Source organism: Galeopterus variegatus, unplaced genomic scaffold, assembly GCF_000696425.1.
Source record: "Galeopterus variegatus unplaced genomic scaffold, G_variegatus-3.0.2 Scaffold13846, whole genome shotgun sequence".
In the NCBI taxonomy this organism is placed as follows: Eukaryota; Metazoa; Chordata; class Mammalia; order Dermoptera; family Cynocephalidae; genus Galeopterus; species Galeopterus variegatus.
Window position 1 is genome coordinate 1 of NW_007739957.1, and position 25,710 is coordinate 25,710.

Consider the following 25,710-nt stretch of genomic DNA (forward strand, 5'->3'; position numbering starts at 1 on the left):
GACAATGATTACGACCACGACAGCTCCGAGTATCTCCTTCGTGAGTGTCGAGAATCCTCTGCTTCCTTTGCGCGTGGAGTGGGAGCGGGTGGTCCTGGGCGACTAGAGGCAAGATGGACCCTGCGGGGGTGGAGGGGCTGCTTCTCTCTGGATGCTCTGGCCACTCCCTTTGTGATTCAGAAACTGTGAGTTCAGAAAGTGGAGTTTTGTTCACCGCTGCCCTGACACGCTGGGTGTCCCAGTGGAGTTACTTGGCTGATAGGCCATGCCCTGGGGAGACTAAGGCCAGAGCAGAGAGGATGCTGGGAGTGGCCTCCTCAGCTCCCTGGGGCTGCCGGGCGTGCCTAGTTTCAGAGGAGCTGATTGGCTGGAGCTTAGGCTGGGGTAAGGGAGGTGAAAGATGTGGGCTCTGCCCAGGCTGAGCATCCCTGAGGAGTGCAGCCCCCAAGCACATTGCCCTGCCAGGGCTGCACCTGCCCACCCCTCCCCTGCACACTCCCCAGCATTCTATTTTTGAAAAATCAGATCGTCACACTCTGAGATAGCCTCATGGGGTGTGGGCAGCCTAAGGGAGAAGACTAAGAGGGTGCTAGGGGCAGCCTTTGATACGTGGGCCTTAAGTCTTTTCAGTACCAACTGCTGGAGCTACCGCCTTTAACCATGGGCTGCCCTTGGGCCCCTGCCCCAGCCTGGGTCCTGTGGCTGAGCAGGGCCCCCAGCTGGAGCCCTGAAGTCGCAGCACATGCAGATCCTCAAAGGACAAACCCAGTCCCATGCTCTGAACCCAGATCTCATCCCTGATCCTGGGAGTACCTCCCTGGGAGGAAAGAGGAAGCCACAGCCAGGGAGGAGCCTGGAAATGGAAAAAACAGCACCATTTTGAAGTCATTTTCCCCTTTCGTGTTAGCCAAGACACACGAAGAGTTGCTCACAGCAGCACACCTAGAGCTCAGGCCCAGCCTCATTTAGGGAGAATCGATATGAACACCCTTGGAGGAAACACAATTCACTCTGCACCTGCTTATGGATCGTTTTCTCTAAGGGAAAGGATTTTGATTCAGAGTTATCTGGAGAAATAGAATAGCGTGCAGTTCTCTTGGAGCCTGGGGCAGTGTCAGGCTGCCCTGACCAGGCCCAGAACCTGAAATAATTTGGCCAGAGCTCTGCCTCCCATCCCTCCTTCTTTGCCTCCCCCTCCTCCTCCTGCCTGTCCTCTGATTCTGGTCACAGGGGGCCCACAGTGAAACAAGCAAGGAGATTCCCATGGGGCTGCCCTGGATAGTTGTGCAGGTTGCACAGTGCACAACTTGATGGATGTCACTTGCATAGATTATGGTATGAATGACATCCCTCGAGTTTTGCAGTGCATGGCCTGCACAGCCATCTACAGTGGCCCTTGATGTCAGCCCAGCTGGGATGGCTCAATTGAAAATCAACCCTAACTCAGAATCTGCCCTTCTCTGCCCAACCCAGGGCATTCAGGTGGTTCTTCAGGCTCTGAGAGCAGATTTGTCCCATTGCCCAGTCTTGGGACTGTGAGGAGGAAGGTCCTGGAAAGACAAACCATTCCCTCCGAATTTCCCGCTTGAACTCGCCTGAGGTTTCGGTCATTGGTGCTGGCTGTTCTCTACTTTCCCGTCCCTGTCCCACTCATGGTCCAAGAACTCTGAGATCTCTTTCTGGGTTGGCCTCATGATGCATCAACCCAGCCCATGTGGCTTCCTGAGGTCCTGGCAGGAAGCAGATATTACGCTCAGACGGGAGGGAATGAAGGGTGTTTAAGAAAGGCCCATTTCTCCGAGGTGTGGACAGAGTTAGGGGAAACCTACAAGGTCTGGTGAGCACCGGGGCCCTTACACTGCTGGGCTGGAACAGGTGGGGGAAGCAGGTGAGGGGACCTGGACAAGGGGAGCTGTAAGGACAGGGCCGCCTGGCAGAAGCTGCGGCCCTTACGAAGGAATGCAGCGTCCTTGCCCCACAGCCTGCAGGAAGGAAGCCAGGGGAATAACTCCCTCGCCGACACCCTGCTCCAACAGCCAGAGTCAGGGAGCCCGAGGATCCAGTCCACACAGTCTCCCAGGGCCCAGGGCAGGATGGAGAAGGTGCAACAGGGGTCTAGAGCAGCAAACAAAGAATGTGTCCAGCCGGCTTCAGCCCTGCTGCTGCGGGTCCTCGAACTCCACCGGCAGGGCCCCGGGGGAGGGCGCCAGGGCAAGGAGGGCCTCAGAGTGACTTTCCCAGATGAAGCGATGGTGACAGCACAGCAGCAATTAAAGCTCATTTGGGAAGGACGTGTTCTCCTTAAGCGTACGCGGTGGGGAGACCTGCCAGGTTTATTAACAAGCCTAGAGACGCCCATGGAAGAGAGGGGCTGACGACGGCTTTCGGGTTTGTGATCTCCACCTGCTAATGTGTTGGGGGGTGCGGGGACAGAGCTGACTTCCCAACAGGGAGGTGTTTTTCCGCTCAGTGGCTGCAGAAACAGGGATATTTGGCCCTGAAAACCAAGCTCTGCATGTGTCTTTGATCATCCTTTACCTCCAGAGTGCAGGTGCCTGTGAGCTTAGAGCCAGAGGGAGTGATCAATTTTCAGGGACGAGCCAAGGTCACAGTCACCACGACCATCCAGTCCATTTCCCAGGCCATCCTGATTCCCAATATTTAGTCTTCTGGTCTCTGTCCAGACTACTGATCCCAAAATAAGTAGAAGCACAGGAGCAAGGTCTCCGGGACTGATGTTTGCAGGAGGTGAGGGTTCCTGAAAATTCATTTATTCCCTCATTTAACAAAATGTTACTGTGGTTTGCTAGGTGCCGGCCATTGTATTAGGCACATAGGATACAGCAGGGAACAAAACAGCCTGCCCTTCTGGTGCCAACATTCTGGTGGAGAACAGGTATTTTGGAGAAGGTAGCAGAAGGTTCCATGGTGGGGCTGCCTGCAAGGGAGTCTTCAGGGAGCCATTGTATTAGGCACATAGGATACAGCAGGGAACAAAACAGCCTGCCCTCCTGGTGCCAACATTCTGGTGGAGAACACGTATTTTGGAGAAGGTAGCAGAAGGTTCCATGGTGGGGCTGCCTGCAAGGGAGTCTTCAGGGCAGCTCAGCCATCCAGCGTGGAGCAGGTCCGAGGAATGCTGCTCACACCCAGCCTTCGACAGTTCAGGAAGGAAGTCAACCCCCAGCCATGCGTTCTCAGAAGCTGGGTTCATATTCTGAGTTAGATCACTGTGGCAGAGCCTCCGGAAGGCCTGTGAGCTCCTGTGATGCCCCTGCTGGTTTGCAGATCCACAGCCCAAGATGTGCAAGGGTCACTGCCCACACCCTGCTTGCCGTCTCTTCCATGGCCCTGCTGGGCCCAGAGATTCCCGCCCAATTTGCCCCGGGCCAGGTGGATCATTTCTGTGCAAAGCCACAGAGTGCTGGTGTCAGGGCTGCTGGGAATCCACAGTGTGCCTGAGGGTGAGTTAGCAGGAGGTGTCTGTCCCCCAGGCAGATGCAGATCTGTGCCAGGGCTTGGTGTGGCCAACAAGATAGGAGCTGGAATTCAGTTGTGCTCATCCCTCAGCCACCTGCCCTGTGAGTGGCCCAACCTGTATCACTGTCCTTGGCAACCCCTGCTGTCATCTGCACATCAGAGCTCAGGAATGAGTCTGTGTGGCAAGGGGACAGGTGCTCGCATGACTTACCCGGGCAGGATGGATGGCTGAGCCAGGTCCGGGCCCCAGGTGACTTTAGAGGAACTGGGCTCCCTTCTTTCTGGCCCCTCTGACTCATTTGCAGAACGAGGGCATTTGAGGAAAGGATGGGGGGGCGGTCCTGATCCTGACTCTTCTGGCCAGAGCAGCTCAGAGGCACGTTTCAGAAGCACACAGGAAACCTCCTCCCAGAGCCTGCGGCTGCAAGAAAACAGGAATTGGGGGCTCCCTTCTTTCTGGCCCCTCTGACTCATTTGCAGAACGAGGGCATTTGAGGAAAGGATGGGGGGCGGTCCTGATCCTGACTCTTCTGGCCAGAGCAGCTCAGAGGCACATTTCAGAAGCACACAGGAAACCTCCTCCCAGAGCCTGCGGCTGCAAGAAAACAGGAATTGGGAAGGAGGAGGTGCCAGAGAGAGGAACTTCATTTCATGTCCCCAAACAATCCCCTCTCTGTGAAGCAAGAGACACACACTGGTGGGTTTACAAAAAAGGAGACAAATGCCGCCTTCAGAGGCTGAAAGGCCCGAAACCAGCTCAGCTTGCTCAGGAGGCTGGTGCCTGCCAGTGCTCCCTGACTCGCTGTCCCCTGCTGGGGCCACCAAAGGTCCACACAGCTGGGATTTCTACTGGCCTGGGAGACCCGCAGGCACGTTGGGAAGGCCAAGCTCTAGGCCTCTCCTCATGACCCCATCCTTTCTTCTGACCTTCCTGCTGCCCCAGACGCTGAAGGAGAGGGACCCTAAGCCCCTACTATGTGCTTTATGTTTTCTTGCAACAACTCTGTGGGGTGGTGCATTTGTTTCCTAGGGCTGCCGTAACAGTTTATCACAAACCGGGTGGCTTAAAACAACAGAAGTTTACTCTCTCACAGTGCGGAGGCCAGAAGTCCAAGATCAAGTGTTGGTGGGACCCTGCCCCTCCAAAAGCTACAGGGAGGGCCTTCTCTTGCCTCTTGCAGCTCTGGTGGCTGTCAGCACTCCTTGGCTTGTGGCAGCATTGCTGCAGTCTCTGCCTCTGTCCTCACATGTCCTCCTCCTTGGTGTGTCTCCTCCTGTTCTAAGGACACTTGTCATTAGATTTAGGGCCCACCAGGATGATCTCATCCTGAGATCCTTAATCACATCTGCAAAGACCCTTTTCCCAAGTGAGATCACATGCACAGGTCCTAGGAATTAGTACACGGACATTTCTTTGGGGAGGGCCCCACAATTCAACTCCCTGCAGTAGGTATTACTGCTATCCCTGGGCTGTAAAAGAAGGGACTGAGGTGGTCACCCTGCCAGTCAGTGGCAGAACAAGGGTACAGAGGTGGTTCTGTTGGACCTCATGGTCCACAGGCATCCTGCTCCACCCAGCCGCCACCTCCTCTGTGACCTCAGGCAAGTCATGAGCTTCTGCGTCCTCATCTGTTGCCTGGGGTCATGGTGATGATGGTGATGATGAATATAAAGAATGTCACTTAGGAAGCACACACGATGGCCAGGCCCTGTGCTAAGCACCTTGTATGAACAAAACCAATCACAGGATGTTGGTTCTATGATGAGCCTCATTCTGCAGATGGGGATACTGCGTCTTAGGGAGACAAAGGACTTGACCAAGGCCACACAGCCAGCATGTCACAGAGCAGGGCCCACACTCACACCCACCTAATGCCAAAGCCTGTGCCCTCAGCCACTGATCAGGGCTGTCTTCTGGAGGTGTCATGGAGACCGCATCCATGAAGGGGCTTAGCAGGCCATGAGGTGTCCAAATGTGATGCAGGCCTGTGTTTTCATGGCTGTGACTGTGGCCTCCCCAGAGCCACTGAAGGACTCTGCTCCCTTCTGAAGTGTGACCCACACCCAGGGAGAGGCTAAGCGAGATGCAAGCAGATGTGACTCAAGGCCTCTCCAGGTCCTGATGGGGATCTTCAAGTCCTGGAGGAAGGTTCTGAGCTGCAGGGCTCCTGGGAGGTGTCTGTGGCCATGGCTGGGAGGGCGGCTGGTCTCACTGTCTGCTCTGCTTTGTCCCCTGCCTGGCCCAGGCATCGTGCGAGCCTCCAGTGTCTTCCCCATCCTCAGCACCATCCTGCTCCTGCTGGGAGGGCTCTGCATTGGCGCAGGGAGGATCTACAGCCGCAAGAACAACATCGTGCTCAGTGCCGGCATCCTCTTTGTGGCTGCAGGTGAGCCACCCATCGATGCTGCCCCAGTGGTGCCAGCGCACGGGGACACGGTGGTGTGTGTAGTCACGTGGTCCCCACTGCCAGGGAGCATGCATCCTGGTAGGAGGGCGGACCATACAATCGCCATGAGTAATTAAAACTCCAGGGTTTCAGGGGCTGGGGGGTGGGAGGAGTGGGGAGCAGCTGCTTAACAGGGTTTCATTTCGGGGAGAGGGAAATATTTTGGAACTAGACAGAGGAGGTGGTCGTACAACATCGTGAGTGTGCAAATGCCACTGAGGGGCACATTTCAAAGTGGTTCATTTTATGTTGTGTGAATTGTACCTTCACCAAAACAACAACAAAGTCCAGGTGTGCAAAGCACCACAAAGGGTGGGGAGGGGGTGCTGGGTGCTTTACAAGCCTGTGACAGGAACCTGGTTTCCCCGGGCAGAGGCCGGCAGCCCTGCATCATGACCCCCCTGGCTGCGAGCAGAGTGGCAATGCTCAGAGCCACGCCCCCAGCTCCAGAAAGCGCTGCCACAGAGGTGTGGGTGACAGCAACAGACCCCCTGCCTGACAGATCCCAGGGGTTGAACACCATCAGCTCCTCTGAGCCTCAGTAGAGACAACTAGATGTGCGCCTTGCCACTGCAGGCATGGCAGAGACCACGGCCGCAAGTGGGTCTCCCAGCTGGTTCGTGGCCGGTTAGAGCGTAGTCCAGCGGGGGTCCCGGCTGCTGGGGGAGTGTGGCGGGGCACCCAGGTCAGAGCTCTTGTCTAACTCCTGCAGGGTCAGTGCTGGGGTGGCAGCACCCTCCAGGTGCCTGGCAGCCCCCATGGAGCTCAGATAAAGGTGCCGCAGGGGTCCCTGAGGGACAGAAGGAGCTGCCTGGCTTCTTAGGCCTCATTCCAGACACTAAGTGCATATAATTCTTTCCTAAATTCTTATTGTAGCTCTCTGCACCGTCCTAACAGTGAGTTTGCTTTCAAAGCATCTTTTTTTTTTTTTTTTTGTCCTTTTTGAGACCGGCCGCACCGCGCTCAGCCAGTGAGCGCACCGGTCATCCCTATATAGGATCCGAACCTGCGGCGGGAGCGCTGCTGCACTCCCAGCGCCACACTCTCCCGAGTGCGCCACGGGGTTGGCCCTCAAAGCATCTTTTTATCTTACTCTAGACTCTCCAGCCCAGGCCTCCACATCCTAAAAGGTCCAGTGGCGCCACGGGGTCGGCCCTCAAAACATCTTTTTATCTTACTCTAGACTCTCCAGCCCAGGCCTCCACATCCTAAAAGGTCCAGTGGCACCAGTGGTGGTGATCATTTTGGTACCGGTACTGCTGGTGGCTGTTCCCACTTTGCTGAGGACAGGACAGGCCTAGCACCCTGCTTGGCCCATGCAGGTCCCCATCCTCACCCCCACCTTGTGTTCCCCTCATGACTTCTTATGGAGAAGGAAGGTGACTTCTGTTCACATCGTGGAACCGAGGGTCATAGTAAAGACGCAGGTCCCCATCCTCACCCCCACCTTGTGTTCCCCTCATGGCTTCTTATGGAGAAGGAAGGTGACTTCTGTTCACATCGTGGAACCGAGGGTCATAGTAAAGAAGGGACTGGCTCTGCGTCTTGTGCTTTCTTCTGCTCCCTTGGCTTTCATTTTCTCCCAGTGCAGTGTGTGTGTGTGTGTGTGTGCAGGATGCGTGTGTGTGCCTGTGCACCTGTGTGTGTGTTGGGACAGGGAGCCTGTGTTAAGGGTTTCCTAGGAAGACGCATGGACCTACCTCCTGGCCACATCCTCGTGTCCTTCCCTTCTTTCTCCTTCCTGTCCCTTCTCTTCACTTCAGCCCAGAGCAGGGGCAGCGGTGAGAGGAGGGACACATCCCATGCCCCCACCAGGGTCCTTTAAGCAGTCAGATTTCACTAGGTGTCAACCATTAAGGAGGTCCCTGCTGTGACCTTTGCAGACTATCCTGGAGCTTCCTTCCCCAAGGCAGGGAGAGCAGACCTGCACTACCACTAGCCACCACATACTAAGTGCTAGCCACAGTGCCAGGAGGCTCAGGTGGCCTCCCTGAAGTCACACAGTGGGAAAGACATCAGCTATGCCCAGGGCTGTCAACCTCCAAACCACCACAAGCTGCCCCCTGCAGCTGCCTGTGCCCCCAGGAAGAGACATTTCAAAGGCAGGTCCAGGTGCTCCATGTCACCAGAGAGCCCAGCCAGAGAGGAGACGGACGAGGCTGGTAAGAAGGAGGCAATGGGCAGGCAGCCGAGGGACGCTGGTTTATTCCCCGGCTCCTGGAGCTTTGACCATGGGCCGAGCTCAGCGCGTGTGTAGAGCCTGGCTCCAGACCATTCTAGTCCTAGCAGGGAGGGGAGACAGGCCCATGGAGAACCCGAGGAGGAAGGTGGCAGGCGCCACAGCAGAGGTCAGATCGGAAGCTGGCAGAGTCGGAAGAAGATGCAGTAACTTCTCTGGGGACTGGAATGGGTTGTGGTTTAAGGTGCATTCCTGTGACTCGTGCTGACTACAGGGTGGGGAAGGAAGACAGAGCTAGGGAAACAGAGGAGGGCAGAAAGGGAGAGCCCTGAGAGGGTGAAAATCCATGTCGCTGAGGGTTCTTACGGAACAGACAAGGACTCAAAACCCAGACCGACTTGCTCCAGGCAGGATCGCTGTCCCCTCGGCAGAAGGTATTCTAACCTTTCCATGCTGGGATCAGTGCAGCAGGAAATGGACAAAGCACATGAACCGTGCATAGACAGTACAATGTGTCATCTTTCAGCAAAACCCAGTGGGTCATCACAGAACGTAGAGCAGGCTCACGTGTGCCAGGCCCTGTTGTAAGTGTTTTATATGGATTAGCTCACTTAATCCTCACATCAGCCCTGTTTTTCTCACTATTACACGTGAGGATACCAAGGCACGGGGAGCGTGAGTGATTTGCGCAGTTACACACTGGTGGTAGAGCTGGAACTCAGACCCAGGCAGCTCGGCTCTGCTCAGCCTCACTTGTTAGCAGAGAGACTCCCATGAACACAGCAATGAGGGGCCAGTTTCACCTCCCAGACTGGCAAAGATCCAGAAGTTCGATAATACTCATTAGAGGCTGTTGGGACAGTTTGTACTTCTATGGAGTGCCCTTGGGCGGTGACTCCAAATTTAAAACACGAAACACAACATGATGTCCTGAATGGATCCAGGGACAGGAAAAGGCCATTCGTGAAAAAGCTGGTGAAATCCAAGCAAAGTCTGGAGTTTTGTTAATAGTCATTTACTAGGTTGGCTTCTGAGTCGTGACAAACGTTCCATGGTAACGAAAGATGTCAGTATCCAGGGAAACCGGGGGACTGGGTGAGGAGTGTGGGAACTCTCTGGACTGTCTTGGCAACTTCAGTAAGTGAAAAAATTATTTCCAAAATAAATGTTTAGGTTTTTCAGTGCACGTGCCCAGTGACTCGGCAGTTTTCACTGTAAGGAATTTGTGCCACGGTTGCATTTACGTGTGTGCACGAGGCTGTTAGAACGACGGGGGCATCTCTTCAGGTCCCAGTAGGGAGCCGTCTCTCGGAGGCACTGTTAAATGAGAAACCAAGGGCCAAAGAGTATTGAGCAAAGAAGAAAATAGTTTTGTGGGGGGCATCTCTTCAGGTCCCAGTAGGGAGCCGTCTCTCGGATGCACTGTTAAATGAGAAACCAAGGGCCAAAGAGTATTGAGCAAAGAAGAAAATAGTTTTGTGTGTATGTTAGGGAGATTCTCTCTGGTAGGACATGACGAAGAAGGTAATAGCAGCTGCCTTCAGGAGGGGAACTGGGCTGCTAAGACTGTTTTACTGTGTACCTCATTGCAACTTTATGTGGCCCATTCGAAATTAATTACTTAAAAGAAAAGTTAGCAACCAGGATAAAGAAATGCTCTTCAAGGAGCCACCTGCTCCCTGTCCCATCAGTGCAGCCGCAGGTCTAACCCCTGCCTCTCTCCCTCCCCGGCCTCTCTCCCCGCTTCCCTTTCAGGCCTCAGCAACATCATAGGCATCATCGTCTACATTTCCAGCAACACGGGCGACCCAAGTGACAAGCGTGACGAAGACAAAAAGAACCATTACAACTACGGCTGGTCTTTTTACTTTGGAGCCCTGTCTTTCATTGTGGCCGAGACCGTGGGCGTCCTGGCTGTAAACATTTACATTGAGAGAAATAAAGAGTTGAGGTTTAAGACCAAACGGGAATTCCTTAAGGCCTCTTCCTCCTCCCCTTACGCCAGGATGCCGAGCTACAGGTACCGGCGACGGCGCTCGGGGTCCAGCTCCAGGTCCACGGAGGCCTCGCCCTCCAGGGACGCGTCTCCCGTGGGCCTGAAGATCACCGGAGCCATCCCCATGGGCGAGCTGTCCATGTACACGCTGTCCAGGGAGCCCCTGAAGGTGAGCACGGCCGCCAGCTACAGCCCCGAGCGGGATGCCGGCTTCCTGCAGGTGCACGACTTCTTCCAGCAGGACCTGAAGGAGGGCTTCCACGTGGGCGTGCTCAGCCGCCGCACCACGCCCGTGTGACCGCCCGCCTCCCCCCCCCCCCCGGCACAGGAAGGCACGCGATCCTGATGACAGCCGACAATGAACTGGTCCGCAGAAGGTGTCGCAGGCTGGCTTCAAGCTGGGAGATCGGAATCAGGGCTGTGGTAGAAGCAGAAGGCTGACTTCATCCCCCCCACATAAAAGGGGATTGACATGTCCCCAGGTTTCCAAACTCTCCCAGGAGGCCCAAGAGCTTTCTTGAGGCTTCATGACCAACTCGGGAACACAAAATCGAGCCATTATCTTCTCTTGGAAACAAGTCTTATCAGAAGAAGGGGGTTCAGGGCCTCCCCTCCCCGCCTGGGCGCTGGGCCTCCCCAAGGCTTTGCCAGGCACCAGGGGGCCTCTGGACTCCGGCCAACTGCTTTTGAACCTGAAGTTCCTGTGTCTTTGAGCCAGAAATGAGGACACCAAGCTCGCCCCCTTCCTCTCTGTCTCTCTCTCTGTCTCTCTGGCACGCTGGCAGGGGCCTGTTGTTGAAAAACAGTCACCCCAAAGAGAAAGCTCCACAGCCAAACGGTGCTTCAGCCTATGTGCTGTCCTGGGGCCGACTTCCCGACGAGACAGAGGCCTGTGGAGGAGTCCAAGGTAGAGGCTGGGGACTGCTGCTGGCTTTCCTGTCTGCCTCTGGAGGTTGCTACCTCCCTTGGAAAGGGCAGGGCACGCCAACTGTGCTGGAGAGTCTGGAGGGTTCCATGGGTCAAAGGAAAGGTGGCCATGTGGCCCCTTGCTGTGTCCCTCCCCACTGACCGAGGGGCAGCTCTGTCCCCTGAGCAGCAGAGGACCCAGGTGAGAAGGGGGCAGACCCCACCTCCCTCGGCTGGCATGTGACAACAGGAGCCTGAACTTCTGTGCAAGAAAAGGAGACTCCCGGGTGAACGGTGACCAAAAACATAAATAAGTAAATCAGAGAACAAACGTCCCTTTGTTAGGTGGTTATAAATTATGATTTATTGCAAATCAGTGCTGGGAGAGCAAGTTACATTCATTTCATCTTAAAAAGTAGCAGCCACACATCCTCCGAGTCCTATTCCTGTCATTCATTCTGCCACCCCTGAGAGGACGCAGTGGAGGAAGTTTGGATAAAAGGGCCGAGCCAGGCTCTTCCTCTTTCCGAGGAGGAATCGCAGCACTTTGTTCACATCTGGGGAAGGGCTTCTGGGTTTTGCAGTTTTCCAGCCATGTTCTCCCTGCTGGAGCAAGCAAAGGGCGTGGATTCATGTCCAGGCTTGGAGGGGACCTGTCCGGAGTGTGGACCTTACCCTCTTTTATATAAAACGTGTGCTTTCTAAACACAAATTGTTTCTTACTTTTTGAGACTTCTGAATCCAATCTCGAACAGTCGTCTGTGACCCCGGTAGCTGTCGTACTGAGAAGTGACAAGCAAATTCTTACCTCAGCCACCTGCTCACGGGGCCCATGGGTGGACTTGGCCCCTCGGAGTTCAGACCCGGGTCCACTGGGCCTGGTGACGATGTCATCGTCCTTCCCACCCTCCTTGCCCCCAGGAGAGGACCCTCCCAGGTCGCGGCTCCAGCCGACTGCCCGGTGTGCCCGTGAGCTGAGACCTGGGGCGTGCCAGGCCCCTCTGTGCTCGCTCGAAACCCTTCTCTGCCGTCAAGGTCGTCTGTGTGGTGGCGTCTGTGCACGCACAGCAGTGACCGCTGAGGCGTCAGGGCTCGTGGGCTGCCCCCGCTGGGGACCATCTGTGCCCCTTCCCCTCCCCCAGCCCCTCCCCCACCATGACACCCACTTGCCAGGCTGAGGGTGGGGACACGATCTCAGACCTGTCGTCCAGCAAGGCCCCGACACGTTCCTTCTGTGACTTCCAAGAGCAAGGCAGCCTCTACATTCGCCACCACCGCCCCAGAAGGTTCTGCAGTTCCGTAGAGAAAGCTGCGTTCTGAATCCTACCTCTGGCCCGGTCCCAGGCAGAGAACGCAGGGACCAAGAAAGAGTAGAAAGACGGGCAAATGTGACAAAGAGGGACAGGAGAGCAGGGAGCAGACACCTCGAGCTCGGGCCTTCACAGCCTTTCCGCCACCACCGTCTGGTCCCGGGCTTTCCTCCCTCCCGTCTGGCAGAGGTGGCTCCCCACTGCCCGCCATCACAGACCTGGGCCCTGGGGGACAGGGTGACCTGCGCCCGCCTTCCCACCTCCTCCCCACCCCCACCCTCCGCCCTGTGTGTGTCACCAGTTAAGCACCTGTGAATCCTGTACCTACTACTGGTTTTGGGTCGTTAGTTCTGTCTTTTTTTTAATTAAATAAAAACATTTTTAAAATGTGCTCTTTTTGATGTGGGGAGGTGGGGGAAGGACTCCCTCAAGGTTTTGTGGGCATTAAGGGTTGACAGCATCCCTGGGTCTGGGGGATACTGTGGACCCTTCAAGAGAAGAGGGGGCCTGGCTGGGTTTCCTGGCTTTAATCTGAGTCACTGGCCACCTCCCCAGTACCACTGCTGGTTGCAAACTTCTGGGTGATGACAGGAGGTGCCTTTTCATGGAAGGGCAGGAAGATAGCCAGGCTACCCCTGGGTGTGGGGTGGGCAGCTGGGTGCTGAGCGGGCCAGGCCTGTCGTCAGAACCCACGTGTGTGTGGGCAGGGGGAGTTGGTTGGAGCCGCAGCCACTGAGGTCCTAGGTTACCCAGTGGGGTTTCAAAGAAGTCCGCTCACCAGCCTCCTTTCCTCTCCAAATTCTGAAATAAGTTAAGAAATTGATAGAAGAACCCAAATACCAAAACGTGAGCTTTATGACTGGTAAATCTGGACAGGACAATGGCTCAGACCAGAGTCCAAATGAGCTTCCTCCTGCTGCCGCTGGACTGAGCCACCTAGTCCCAGGCAAGGCAGCTGGTCACCACTGCTCCAGCCACAGGGAGGAGGGGGGTGGGGACCAGAGAGAGGGACCAGAGGGACCCCGCTGATCAGGCGATATTGGACACACTGCCCAGGCCCCAGCTGACACCAGCTGTAAACCACCAGCTTTGCCCTTGCAGGTGGCCCTGGCTGGACATCACCCTCTGCCTCTTCGGAAGCGTGAGGAGGGGTCGTCAGTGATCTCCCCTAGTTCTGTCCACGCTGCAGCCCAGGGGACCTTCGCATCCAATTACACATTCCCTTTTCTTCAGAACTGTGACCGAATTTTCTTCTGCCAAACTCTTGAGCCTCCTTCAAGAGAACTTTGGTCTCATGAGGGCCTTTCTCACTCAGTCCTGGCTTTTTAACCTTCTTTCTTCCTGTCTGAAATAGGCATCTGGGGAAACTAATATTCCCAGAGGTGCTGAGCCACCAGATCCCGGGGCCGAGGGAGCTCAGGTCTTTGCCCCGTCCCACCAACTGCCCCCTGCCAAGCTCTAGGCTGACTGTTTCGCCAGCCTGGAGCCGGCACTGCCCAGAGTTGGCACCTTGTCCCAGCACTAGTGTCTGCTGTTTATTCTTAGCCCTGAGGAAACTGGCTCAGCATGACTCCTATGTGGACTCCCGTGCCAGTCTGCATTTAGTGACTTGTACCACCTCCGATGGTCACGTGGTCACGTGTTTAGTGCAACTAAAAATGCTGCCTCTGTCACTGGCCGAGTTAGATGCACAAGAACGGACGCAGAAATAGATGTTCTAGTTCCCCAATCGAAATGCCACTCAGAGCGCCCCGTCCAGCCCAGTAGCCTTCATTCTTCACTTGTATTGCATGGAGTAGGCTAACTACACAGCCGGCATCCCCCCAACATACGATGGCTCAAAACAGTGGAAGTTCATTTCCCATGGGAAGTGCACTCAGCTGGGTGGGTGGGGAGAGGTGCTCTGCTCACGGTCCTGCAGGGACTCGGAGATCCATGCTACAGAGGCTCTGCCCTGGGCATGGACGTCCAGAGGGCCAATGGAGGAGAGTGGATGATCTTTTGGGTAGGGGGTCTTGTGGAAGACTTTAATGTGACTTCACCTTCCTCTGTCCATATGCCATTGGCCAGAGCTCAATCACGTGGTCACATCTAACAGCAAGGGAAGGTGGGAAATGTGGTCTAGCTCAGGGGGAAAGGGAAATAATTTAGGAAGCGTTGGCCAGTCTCAGCCCCTGGTCTATATCTTTTGGTACCCCCCTTCTTTGCCTCCGCCCCAGAGGTTTTTGGAAGTACCCATTGAAACAAGTGGTGGCTCTGTCTGGGACTACATCAACCTCTGAGTATGCTGAGCCCTTCCTTCCGCTCCAGTGTGATGCCCGGCCTGTTCTCTGCTCCAGAGGCACCATCTGTAAAATGGGTCCACTCTACCTTCTTCCCAGGTTGCAGGAATGGGCTTGAGCCCGTGCCTGGACCCAGATAATAACCACAGAATCATTGCACATGATGACCAGCAGAAGCGGCAGGTACCTTAGGAATCTTCTCGTTTGCTCTGCTCGTCACAGAACCAAACCCAAAGAGGGAGGGAGGGGGGTGGAAGGAACGAAAGAGGAAAGGAAGGAAGGAAATAATTTTTTGAGAATTTTCATAGCTGCCACCAAAGGGAGATACTGCTAGCCCAGTGGTTCTCAAGCGGGATGACTTTGAACCCCAGGGGACATTTACCAATGTCTGGGGACATTTTGGGTTGTCATAGCTTAAAAGGAGGGTGCTTCGGGCATCTGCTGGGTGAAGGCTACTGAGTATCCTACAATGCACAGAACAGCCTCTGCCCCACTCCCCTCAAAGACTGATCTGTCCAACGCGTCAGCAATGCCACGGCGGAGAAACCCTGCACCAACCTGATCCTACAGTGAGGGAAACCGAGGCACAAAAAGGTGAGGTCCCTCGTGCAAGATCACACAGCATGTTTCGGTACGTGTACCTAGGCTGTGGGCTTATGAAGATCACTCGTATATTTATTCCCAGTATTTCCTTTCCCTGCAACTCGTTCTGACTTCTGCCTTTTTCTTCTTCACTGTTGCACCAACAGTTTTTGAAACAGAAGTTGGGGGTTGAATAGGGAAATGAGAAAACGGCCCCTGTCCTGAGTGAGGGGACAGGGGCACTCCTTGAAGTCTTTGTCCCTCTGGGAACAGACTGCTGATGGAATTCAACCAAACAGGCAGCGAGAGAACAAACCCAGGAGCCTGGCCCAGCTTGATGTGGGACTCGCCGCCCGTGGAGTCCTCCGTCCACATCTAGGCAGCTGCAGTAAGGTGGCTGGGGGCCGGCAAGATCCAGATCAAACCCTGCCTCTTCCTCCACTCCCCCGAGGGGCAGCGCTGGGCAAGTCCCCCGACCTGTCTCAGAGCCCGTTCCCTTCTCTGTCAAATGAAGACGGTAATACTCCCCCACCCTGCCAGGGTCATTGAAAGAACGGATTAAACTTTAAACAAGGAAACAGTCATAAATACCCCAGCTTGGTAATTAGCATCAGAGTGAGTGTTCAAGAAGGTGTGTTGACAAACAACACTCAGGAGTTTCCCAACGTGGATTGTTCTAGAACAGCCCTTGAAGGTGGTGCTCTGAGAGCCAGGTCTGCAGGGTGCCGTGCCCACTGTGCTTTGGGTTTGGAGGATTCTGTCATCCCACCACGTGGCCGCCCCCGGGCAAGGCCCCCTGCTGCCAGCATCCTACCTCCGAGGCTCCCCAAGCTGCTGAGTGGTGGTCAGACGTGGCTGCAGCTGCCTTTGCAGGCCTGCGCTTTGGGTTTGGAGGATTCTGTCATCCCACCACGTGGCCGCCCCCGGGCGAGGCCCCCTGCTGCCAGCATCCTACCCCCGAGGCTCCCCAAGCTGCTGAGTGGTGGTCAGACGTGGCTGCAGCTGCCTTTGCAGGCCTGGCAACCCCCACACCCACGGGGGCATTCCAGATCCACGAAGGTGGTACAGGCTGCCAGAGCCCAGTCCTGACCAGCGCCCAGGGGCCCTGGATGCCCGGCTGCACCGGGAAGGCTTCTGTTCTGGGTCTCTGTCGTGGAACCATTGGAGATGGCACCAGGGAATGCCTGTGAGAAGAAGGGGTGTGGGGATGGGGAGGTGGGGGGGTCCCCTGCAGGGAGCTCAGAACCAGCCACGTGACTTCAGCTCCCTGCGCTGGTACCCAGTATAGCACCTCTGGCTGCCTGGCCCTGGAGAGAAGGGGCAGGGGAGGGAGGCAAGGGAGAAAGGGTTGCTCAGGGACCTTAGAATCAAGAGGGGGAAATGGGGAGATACACCTGATATAGATATTTTTAAACTTGCAGCTTTCAACAGATCTACTGGTGCAACCTCGGGAACAGAAGTCTACACTCAAAGAGGTTTAGAGCCCACATCCTGTGCTTACAACTGCAGGAGAGGGTGCTTGGAGTGACCAGTGTCCTGACCTTTGTCCCCTGATAAGTATTATCACATTATAATAATGTGATATTATAATACATTGTAGGGGAGACACATTAGCCCCTGTGGGACACCCAGACCCACAAATTAAGTTGCAATGGCCAGGCCCATTTAAAAAAACAAATACCTATGCTTTTCTAATTCTAAGATTGATAAATTTTACTTAAAAAAAAATCAAAAAAATACAGAAAAGTTAAAGAAGAAAACAACAGCAGCCAAAATCTCACTACCCAAGAGATAAACATGGTCAACATTTCAGTGCACCCAAATGTGGGGGTGGGAGGTAGGCCTTAATCCCGTTTCTGTTCACTGTTTTTCCATCGCGAGAATCCTCCCACATCTTTAAATATTGCCCAGAAACATAATTTTAATGACTGCATAAAACAGAGATATCACCATTTATCTAAACAATGTCCTATTGCTGGACACAGCCTGTTTGTTCCCCAGATCTTAAATGACATCTGAGCCATAGTGCCTGGATGCTCAGGAGGCGTTTGGTTAAGATCTGGTGATTTCTCACTGTGAACTTCTGGCCCAGCTTGGTCCTAAAGGTTAAGGAGAAGATCAGGCCTCCTTGTCTGCCTCCAAACATAGGAACTTGTCCACTTTCACAGCCTGAGTGTCTGGGCTATGGGAGTGGCAGCCTTAGTCCCCACCTCCCCCATGCCCTGCCTGGTAGCTAGAAAGGTGCTTCACACTGAGTTCCTCTGCCAGCGCTGAGGCTGCTCCATCCCCCGCAACATATTTACCCATCCTCCATCACCTGAGATATTATTCCCTTCTGCCACCTAGTGTATCAGTTAGTAGGGCTGTGTAACAAATGACCCCCAAACTTAGTGGCATTAACAGCCATGAAATATATTCAAGGACTTTTGTCTCTGCTGGACAGAGATGCCAGAGCCAGGATGGTGTTTCTCTGCTTCACAGTTGGGTGCCTCAGCTGGCAGCCTCCATGGCCGGGGGCTGGAATCATCTGGAGGCTCATTTACTTATGTGTCTGGCAGTTGATGCTGGCTCTTGGCAAAGACTTTAGCTGCAGTTTTCAGCCTGAATGCCCACATGTGGCCTGTCTGTGTGGCCTGAGTGTCCTCACAGCATGGTGGCTGGTCCAAGGGTGAGAGTCCAGAGAGCAAGAGAGAAAAGGGGAAGGCAGAGGTCACACAGCACAAGGTCGACTGTACTTTAAGGGTCAGACTAGTCAAAAGCCTGCTTGGGATCAAGGAGAAGGGAAATAGACTCCACCTCTTGACAGGGAGTGGCGAGGTTCTGGGAGAACATGTGGGAGCAGAACTAGTGCTGTGGTCATTTTTTATTACCTGTCCACCCCCTCCCGCAGTCTCTCCAGTACCCTCCCCTGGCTGTAGGCTTCTTCTCCAGCCGCTGACCCTCCCTTGCAACCTCCCCCACTGTGCCCTCTGGAATGCCCTGCATCTTCTAGTCTCTCCACTGAGGTCTCCTTTCACCTGCTGGGGTCAATGAAACCTGCCCTCCCCCAGGGACACTGCTTCCCCGGTGAGAGCTGCCTGCCCTGCAGAGGTTCCCTGCCCGGGTTTCCAGTGAGCACCCCTGACTGCTCATCACCACGCTCAGTCCCAAGAGGCCCGTGAGTGGAAAGGGATAAAGAGGACCTGAGAGACCTTTAGAATCCCCAGAGGAAGGCTGGGGCAGATACACCTAATGCAGGTATTTTTAAACTTACAGCTTCCAGCATAACTGCTGGTGCAACTACAGGAATGGGTGGTCGCAATAGAGCTGGTTATGGTCTCGCGTCCGTGGACTTAGAACGGCAGGAGAGGCGCATGGCTGGGGGACGCCGACACCACTAAACCATCGCTCCTCCACCCACCCGGGGAAAAGTCTTCTCCTCTGAGGGCCTGGGTGGACCTTCCTGAACGCCTTCCCATCACTGTCACCCCCCAGTTCCTTCCTGGCCACTCTCTCATGTTCATACACCCCACGTCCTGCCACCATCACGTGGAGCCACATCAGCATCCATGGGGCTGACCACTCAGCTCCCTGGCCTCATGGCTCTCTGGTCTTCTCGCCTCTATTGAAGAAGTTTCTTCTTCAACCTGGACATTGTCATCACCTCTAAGTGTCCCCCATAATCTTCAGAGCCATCGTCCTCTTCTCTGGCCACAGCCTCCAGTGCTCCCAAGTCCTCACACCCTCTCCCCCTGTTCACCTGTTCAATCGCATCCAGCCTCAGGCTCTTGACCCTCTGTTTTGTCTCCGTGTGTCACCCTTCCTGGTCGCAGGGCCATCCAGCCAGCCTAGACCATGGCCGGTCATCACTTAACCTCACCTTGGCCAAGACCCTCAGCTCCCTTGGCTGTTTTCCTCCTAGCTTTTCCCTCCTAGAAGGGCCCCAACCCTTCTCAATCTCCCCTTCCATCACCTGCATCCCTGCACCTGAGCTGCAAGATGATGCCAGGGGAATTAAGCGATTTGTAAATCGGCGCCTGCGGTAGGCAGAATAACTACCCCTCGGATGTCCACGTCCTAATTCCTGGAACCTGTGACTCTGCCACCTTACATGGCAAACCACTAAACCATTGCTCCTCCACCCACCCGGGGAAAAGTCTTCTCCTCTGAGGGCCTGGGTGGACCTTCCTGAACCCCTTCCCATCACTGTCACCCCCCAGTTCCTTCCTGGCCACTCTCTCATGTTCATACACCCCACGTCCTGCCACCATCACGTGGAGCCACATCAGCATCCATGGGGCTGACCACTCAGCTCCCTGGCCTCATGGCTCTCTGGTCTTCTCGCCTCTATTGAAGAAGTTTCTTCTTCAACCTGGACGTTGTCATCACCCCTAAGTGTCCCCCATAATCTTCAGAGCCATCGTCCTCTTCTCTGGCCACAGCCTCCAGTGCTCCCAAGTCCTCACACCCTCTCCCCTGTTCACCTGTTCAATCGCATCCAGCCTCAGGCTCTTGACCCTCTGTTTTGTCTCCGTGTGTCACCCTTCCTGGTCGCAGGGCCATCCAGCCAGCCTAGACCATGGCCGGTCATCACTTAACCTCACCTTGGCCAAGACCCTCAGCTCCCTTGGCTGTTTTCCTCCTAGCTTTTCCCTCCTAGAAGGGCCCAAGAGCCCCAACCCTTCTCAATCTCCCCTTCCATCACCTGCATCCCTGCACCTGAGCTGCAAGATGATGCCAGTGGAATTAAGCGATTTGTAAATCGGCGCCTGCGGTAGGCAGAATAACGACCCCTCGGATGTCCACGTCCTAATTCCTGGAACCTGTGACTCTGCCACCTTACATGGCAAAAGGGACTGTAAGCGTGTGATGAATTAAGAATCTTGAGATGCAGAGATTATCCCGGATTACCTGGGTGGGGCTCACAGAATCACAAGGGTCCTAATAAGGGACAGAGGGAGGCAGGAGGGACAGAGGAGGCGTGATGCCAGCAGCAGCGGTCAGCGCTGGGACTGCGGGCTGCGAAGCTGGAAGACGGCCGCGGCCAGGGGACGGAGGCGGCCTGCAGAGGTGGAAAGTGCGAGGCCTGGGTCTCCCCTGGAGCCTCCGGAAGGAACACAGCCCTGCAGACACTCTGACACTAGCTCAGGGAGGCTTCTAACCTCCAGAACTGTGAGGTAATAACTGTGTTGTTTCAGTCACGAAGTCTGTGCTCACCGGTTCCACCAGCAATGGAAAACGGATACGGTGCCCGTGGACACGCGTGTGACCGGCGCGCTGCACCCAGCAACCGCGCTCGTGCCCCTTCCCCACTGGCATCCCGGTCCTCACCACGGCGACCTAGACTTGCACCGCATCTCAGAGCCCCTGCCCCACCAGCTCCATCTCCTGTTCTCAGCAACTGATCCCTCCTCCTGCGACACCAAGAAAACACCGGCCGATAGAAGGGGAGGCTGAGGATGGGCCTTGAGTGTTTACTCTCCCATCCCCCACTGCTTGCCCCTTGCCACCTGCAGACAGCTTCGCCCCATGACTCATCTCGTGCCTGACCCCTATCTCGGTGGAGGAGGCAGCCCCGCTCTTCCTTCCACCTGGGGTCTGGTCCTTCCCATCCCCTCCCCCAGAGTCTTGCTAAGGACTAAACATGTTCAAATCATTCCTATATTAAATCTATAAATTAAATTTTTATATTAAAGCTAAGCACATTCAAATCATTCCTATATTAAAACAGCAAATAAAAAACCGTCCTCTACCCTACATCCCCTTCTGGCTTTTGCCCCGTCCCTCTCTGTCCCTTCTAAGCTAAGCACTTCACACAACGGTCTGCGCTTGCCCCTGCTCGCCCCCCGTTTCACCCCTCGACTTGCTGTGCTCTGCCTTTCCTTACCTACCAGCTGCTACAATCAAGGGACACTTTGCAGTCTTGAGCTCTGTAGCACCTGATCTTGCTGGCCACTCTTGCCTTCTAGGCGTGTCCTCTGTTCGTGACCTCTAAGACACTACCCTCTTGGTTTCCTCTATGTCCCTGCACTTTCCTTCTCGTCCTCTTTGTGGGTGTTGCTTCCATTTTCTCTCTCTTAAATCTTAGGCCACAGAACTCCTGGATTCCTCTCCTCTTTACCTCTCCAGCCCCCTTGAGTAACCTCAGCCCGTTTCACTACTGCAACTACCATCTTTAGGGTGTGATGACTTCTGAGTCCATATTTCTAACTTTGATCCTTCCCTGAGCTCCAGATCTCCTCTTGGCACGTCAGTGGCAGAATGCCCTTTCTCCCAAAATCTGTTCTCCCTCTTCCACAGCAGTAGAAAGCTTTAGCTTGCTCTATGGCCCCCCAGCTAATCTGAGACTTTAGGTACGGTCGTGGGCATAAGCTCTTGCCAATTCAAGTGCTTTGTGCAACGTGTGTGTCCACCGCTTACAAGGAAATTAGCTTGAGGTTCCCTCCTTCCCCCTTCCTGTGGCCCGGAGCCTGCCATGTCTGGACAACACCCTGGGGCATGGTGGAGCAACAAGACAGAAAGCACCCAGGCCTGTGAAGTGGACAGAGATGATCACCCGCCAGCCAGGCCACAGGGACTGGGACACGCAAGAGAGGTGTGCTGCTACCTCATTAAGCCGTTGCCTTTGGGGGTCTCTCTGTTAGAGCAGCGTAGCCTAGATCTAATGAATACAGTGTCTGAACCTGAACCCATCTCCTTAAAGCCCAATCTTTCCCCTCTAGCACAGTTTGTCTTTGTCAATAGCATCACTGTCCACCCAGACCTCCAAGTCTGAAATCCCAACTCCTTCCTTCCACCTAAAGCCTCTCGCCAAATCCTTCTGGGTCTACCACCTGTGGATCTGCCAAATATACCCCTTCCTGTTTTAGTTCCATCACCATCCCCACCTTTGCTCAGGCCCTTGGTGACCTCTTGTTATTTCAGTCTCCCCCCTTAGATCACCCACTGTGCTGCTGACCCAGGTAGACGTAGACACATCAGAGCCTGCTTAAAACACTTCGACAGCTCCCACCAGTCTTAGGACAAAGGTGCACTCTATTTTCTGACATGGTTTATCAGGCCCCACAAGGTCTGATCCCTGCCCACCTCTCAGCTGTGTCCCTCCCTTCCCCCTCCCCCTTCATCGAACCAGCCCTGGCACCTGCCCAGCCCTAACCACTCTGCCCCTTATAAATAGTCCAGACCCCTTCCTTCCCTGTAGATGCCCCACCTGCTTCTTCCCCTGCCAGCCAAGTCCCTCCTTCCTCTGCCCCAACCCCTACTCATCCCCCAACATTGTTGTCCCTACCCTAGCATGTCAGGCGTCCCCAAGACCACCCTCAAGTGGTCTTAATGATTCACTAGAAGGATTCACTGTACTCAGAAAAGTGTGAAAACAGCTCACAGTTACAGTTTACTACAGTCAAAGGATACAGATTAAAATCAGTATAGGAAAAGGGTGCATAGGTCAGTGTCCAAGAGAGACCAGCAAGAGATTTCAGTTGCCCTCTCCCGATGGAGCTGTACAGACAGAGCTGAAGGCTCCCAGCAGTGACATGTGACAACACACACAAAGTATTGCCAACCAGGGAAGCTCATCTGGGATCTGAGATGAGACTTCTTGTTCAGGTATTTTTTTATTGGGGGGTCAGTCACGTAGGCATGCAGCGCCCATGGGACTGACCTTAGCTACTTGGTACCCTGTCCCCCCATCAAAGAGGTCAAACTATCTGTGTGGTCACCATAAGTCACACTGTTAGCATAAACTGTCTGGTGCGGCCCAAGACCCCAGTCGTGCAAAAACACTCTTATCAGGTAGGATATTCCGAGGGCCTAGAGGTTATCTCCTAGAGCCAGTTAAGGGCCAGTTCTGCCTTTGGACTATGCAGGGTTTGGACAGCTGAAGCCTGCTGAGTCGATACCCACATGCTCTCTGCTTCCCTTTCTCAGGGCTGCCATCACAGCCGACTGTGGCTCCTCCAGGGCAGACCCTGCATCTGACTCATGTTAATAGCCCTAATGTTTGATGAATGAATGAATGAAAATAACAATCACAAGGTAATATTTTCCTAGCTCCATCACTACAGCGTCTTCAGAAACCACTGCTGTTGCTAGATTCCTCCAAAATCGTTCCCAGACTGAGAGTAACAGGGAGGCTTGCCAATGCAGATTTCCATGTGCTTGTCAAACCAGTATTCTCTTGTCTGAGGGATAATCACGATTATTTTTTCATTCTGGCCACTCAATGGCAAGATGTCTCCTGCTGCTGCCCAGGCCATGGGCAGCAACACTGCGGATGCCTTGCCTCTCAAAGTCCCGGGGGGGGTTCTCACGAAGTCATGCATGTCACAGTCCCCATATACGTGTCCCGTGTGCACACATCCATGATTGTATCCAATTCCCTCTATAATCCTGCAAGGTAGATATTATCCTCCCTGCTTCGTGAGCAAGGAAATAGGCTCAGAAAGATGAACCCTCTCTCACAAGGCACATAGTCAACAGCAAAACTGGGATTCAGGGCTATGACTTTCTCTTCTAGAATGTGCACTCTGCCTAATGGCTGTGTGCTCCAAACATCTCCCACTTCAGTACACTGCTGTGATCTTTGCTACATCCAAGGTACCACTCGTACCTTAATCTTTTCTACTTAATCTTTTCCTTTAAAGTGGTGCTTTTTTTTGGGGGGGGGGGCTTTGCCCTAAGAAATAATATTAATGAAAGCACAGATTTGATACTTCTGATCCACATGAAAAGAAATACAAAAGTCTTAGCATAAAAAACACTGTCCCTGTGCTGCAGGCTCTCATCCCCCAGGGGTGCATTTTGTGAACTCTGACCACGGGCACCGGCCTCCCGAGAAGCTCTGCAGAGACAGACATAGCACCTACCCATCACCGCCCTGCCTGGGGCCCTGTGTGCTGCCAGGAACTTCACTCCAGACTTTCCAGCCCCTCAGCCCCTCCTAGGACAGTCTTGGCTGCCTCGACAGTTTGCGGACTCTTCAAGGGCAGGGAGCACATCTCTGCTTTGTGGGGCAGGAGTCCCAGCGTGGGCCTGATGTACATCTGGAAGCAGGCATGGCAGAGCCCTGGCTGACCCATATGGACTGGAGAGCTTCAGGGTCCTGGATAAACAGGGAGGCAGATGCTCCTGTGGCCAGGGCAATCAGAAAAGGCTTCCAGGGAAAGTGGGAGCTGGGAGAGGAGAGTTACTGACCAGAGGGGCACTGTGAACAGAGCATCTCAGGGGTGCTAGTGAGCATCCGCGCTTGGGGAACAGAGCTGGAAAGAAGCCATCCCCCGGTTCCTACAGCACTATGAGTGCGACAGCAGGCAACTGATTTTATACCATTTTGGACTTTGCCCAATGAGGTGCCCTGTACCTCATTAAACACACGTTTGTTCCTCAGCTGCTCCACTGGCATACGCCTCCCTAGGAGCTCTGGGGGTGGGGTTGGGAGAGGAGCAGGTGACACACAGCTCTGGGGTGCCTGGACAGGGGCAGAGGACTGTCTTTGGCTCACATGATGGAATCAAGGGTGGCAAGCCCGATGCAACAGGGGGTCTGATGTGAACGGTGCAGGGAGGGCGATGACATGGTGTAGGGAGGTGGGGACCAGCTGGGTGGTGCCTTGCTTGTTTACAGCGTCTTAAGACTAAACACTCAAGGCCCATCCTCAGCCTCACTAAGCCTGAGCTCAAGATTAGAACAGCATGTTACCAAGGAGTGTTTATTTGGCCTCGGCCCCGGGCTTCAGGAGGAAGCCCATCCCCCGGAGATGGTGTTTTCCTTCCCCAGTTATGTTCTGGTCCTTCTTGGGAGAACAGTCTTTTAGGGCAAATGAAAAACTGGTTCATTTGGAACAAGGAAAATGCAGACAACACCTGATGAGCTGAGTGCAGCATATGCACTTTGAAGACTGTCTGTGGAAAATGTTGAGTCTTGGGAGGCTGCTTCCTTTTGAACTTGACCTTGCAGAGGATGATCATATTCTAAAACATCCCTCAGCACCTAAAGGAAAATTACCCATTGGCCCAAGCGGTTCCAGATCTACCCCAGCTGTCATTTTTTATGTCCCTGTGGCCTTAAACCACATGGAAACGTCCTTTGGATCGTCTGGTGGAGCAAATTATTTGAGCTCCAGCCCCCTCCTTTCAGTTCCTCTGTTCATCTATCGTCCACACATCCATCCATCCAACAATCATTTAACAAACACTTATGAAGACTCTGCCCTGGGCTCGGATCCAGGCTGGGCCTTCTGAGGGACCTAGAATAAGTGTATAACACAGTCTCTGTGTCCTTACCCTCCAGAAGCTTAGAGCCCATCAGAGAAAACTGATCCATCTGTAGTTTTAAATACTATTACTACTGCTAATAATAACAAGAGCCAACCTGGATCAATCACCTACTGTGTTAGTCTACTCAGGCTGCCATAACAAAATACCATAAACTGGGTGGCTTAAACAACAGACATTTATTTCTCGCAGTTCTGGAGGCTGGGAAGTCTGAGATCAGGGTGCCAGCAGGATCAGGTTCAGGTGAGGGCTCTCTTCCTGGCCTCAGACTGCCA

At 54.3% G+C, this 25,710-nt stretch overlaps 1 protein-coding gene and 1 pseudogene across 1 annotated transcript; both read left to right on the forward strand.

Moving 5' to 3' along the window:
- Nucleotides 1-3: 3 nt before the first annotated feature.
- On the forward strand, nucleotides 4-10,412 carry LOC103581745 (voltage-dependent calcium channel gamma-4 subunit-like; the record flags this gene model as incomplete). Its single annotated transcript, XM_008563504.1, has 3 exons — nucleotides 4-40; nucleotides 5,727-5,867; nucleotides 9,862-10,412. Coding segments are annotated over 3 exons (717 nt in total), but the record flags the coding sequence as incomplete, so codon positions are not given.
- A 27-nt stretch (nucleotides 10,413-10,439) lies between these two features.
- LOC103581746 lies at nucleotides 10,440-11,720 on the forward strand (annotated as a pseudogene).
- Nucleotides 11,721-25,710: the final 13,990 nt, after the last annotated feature.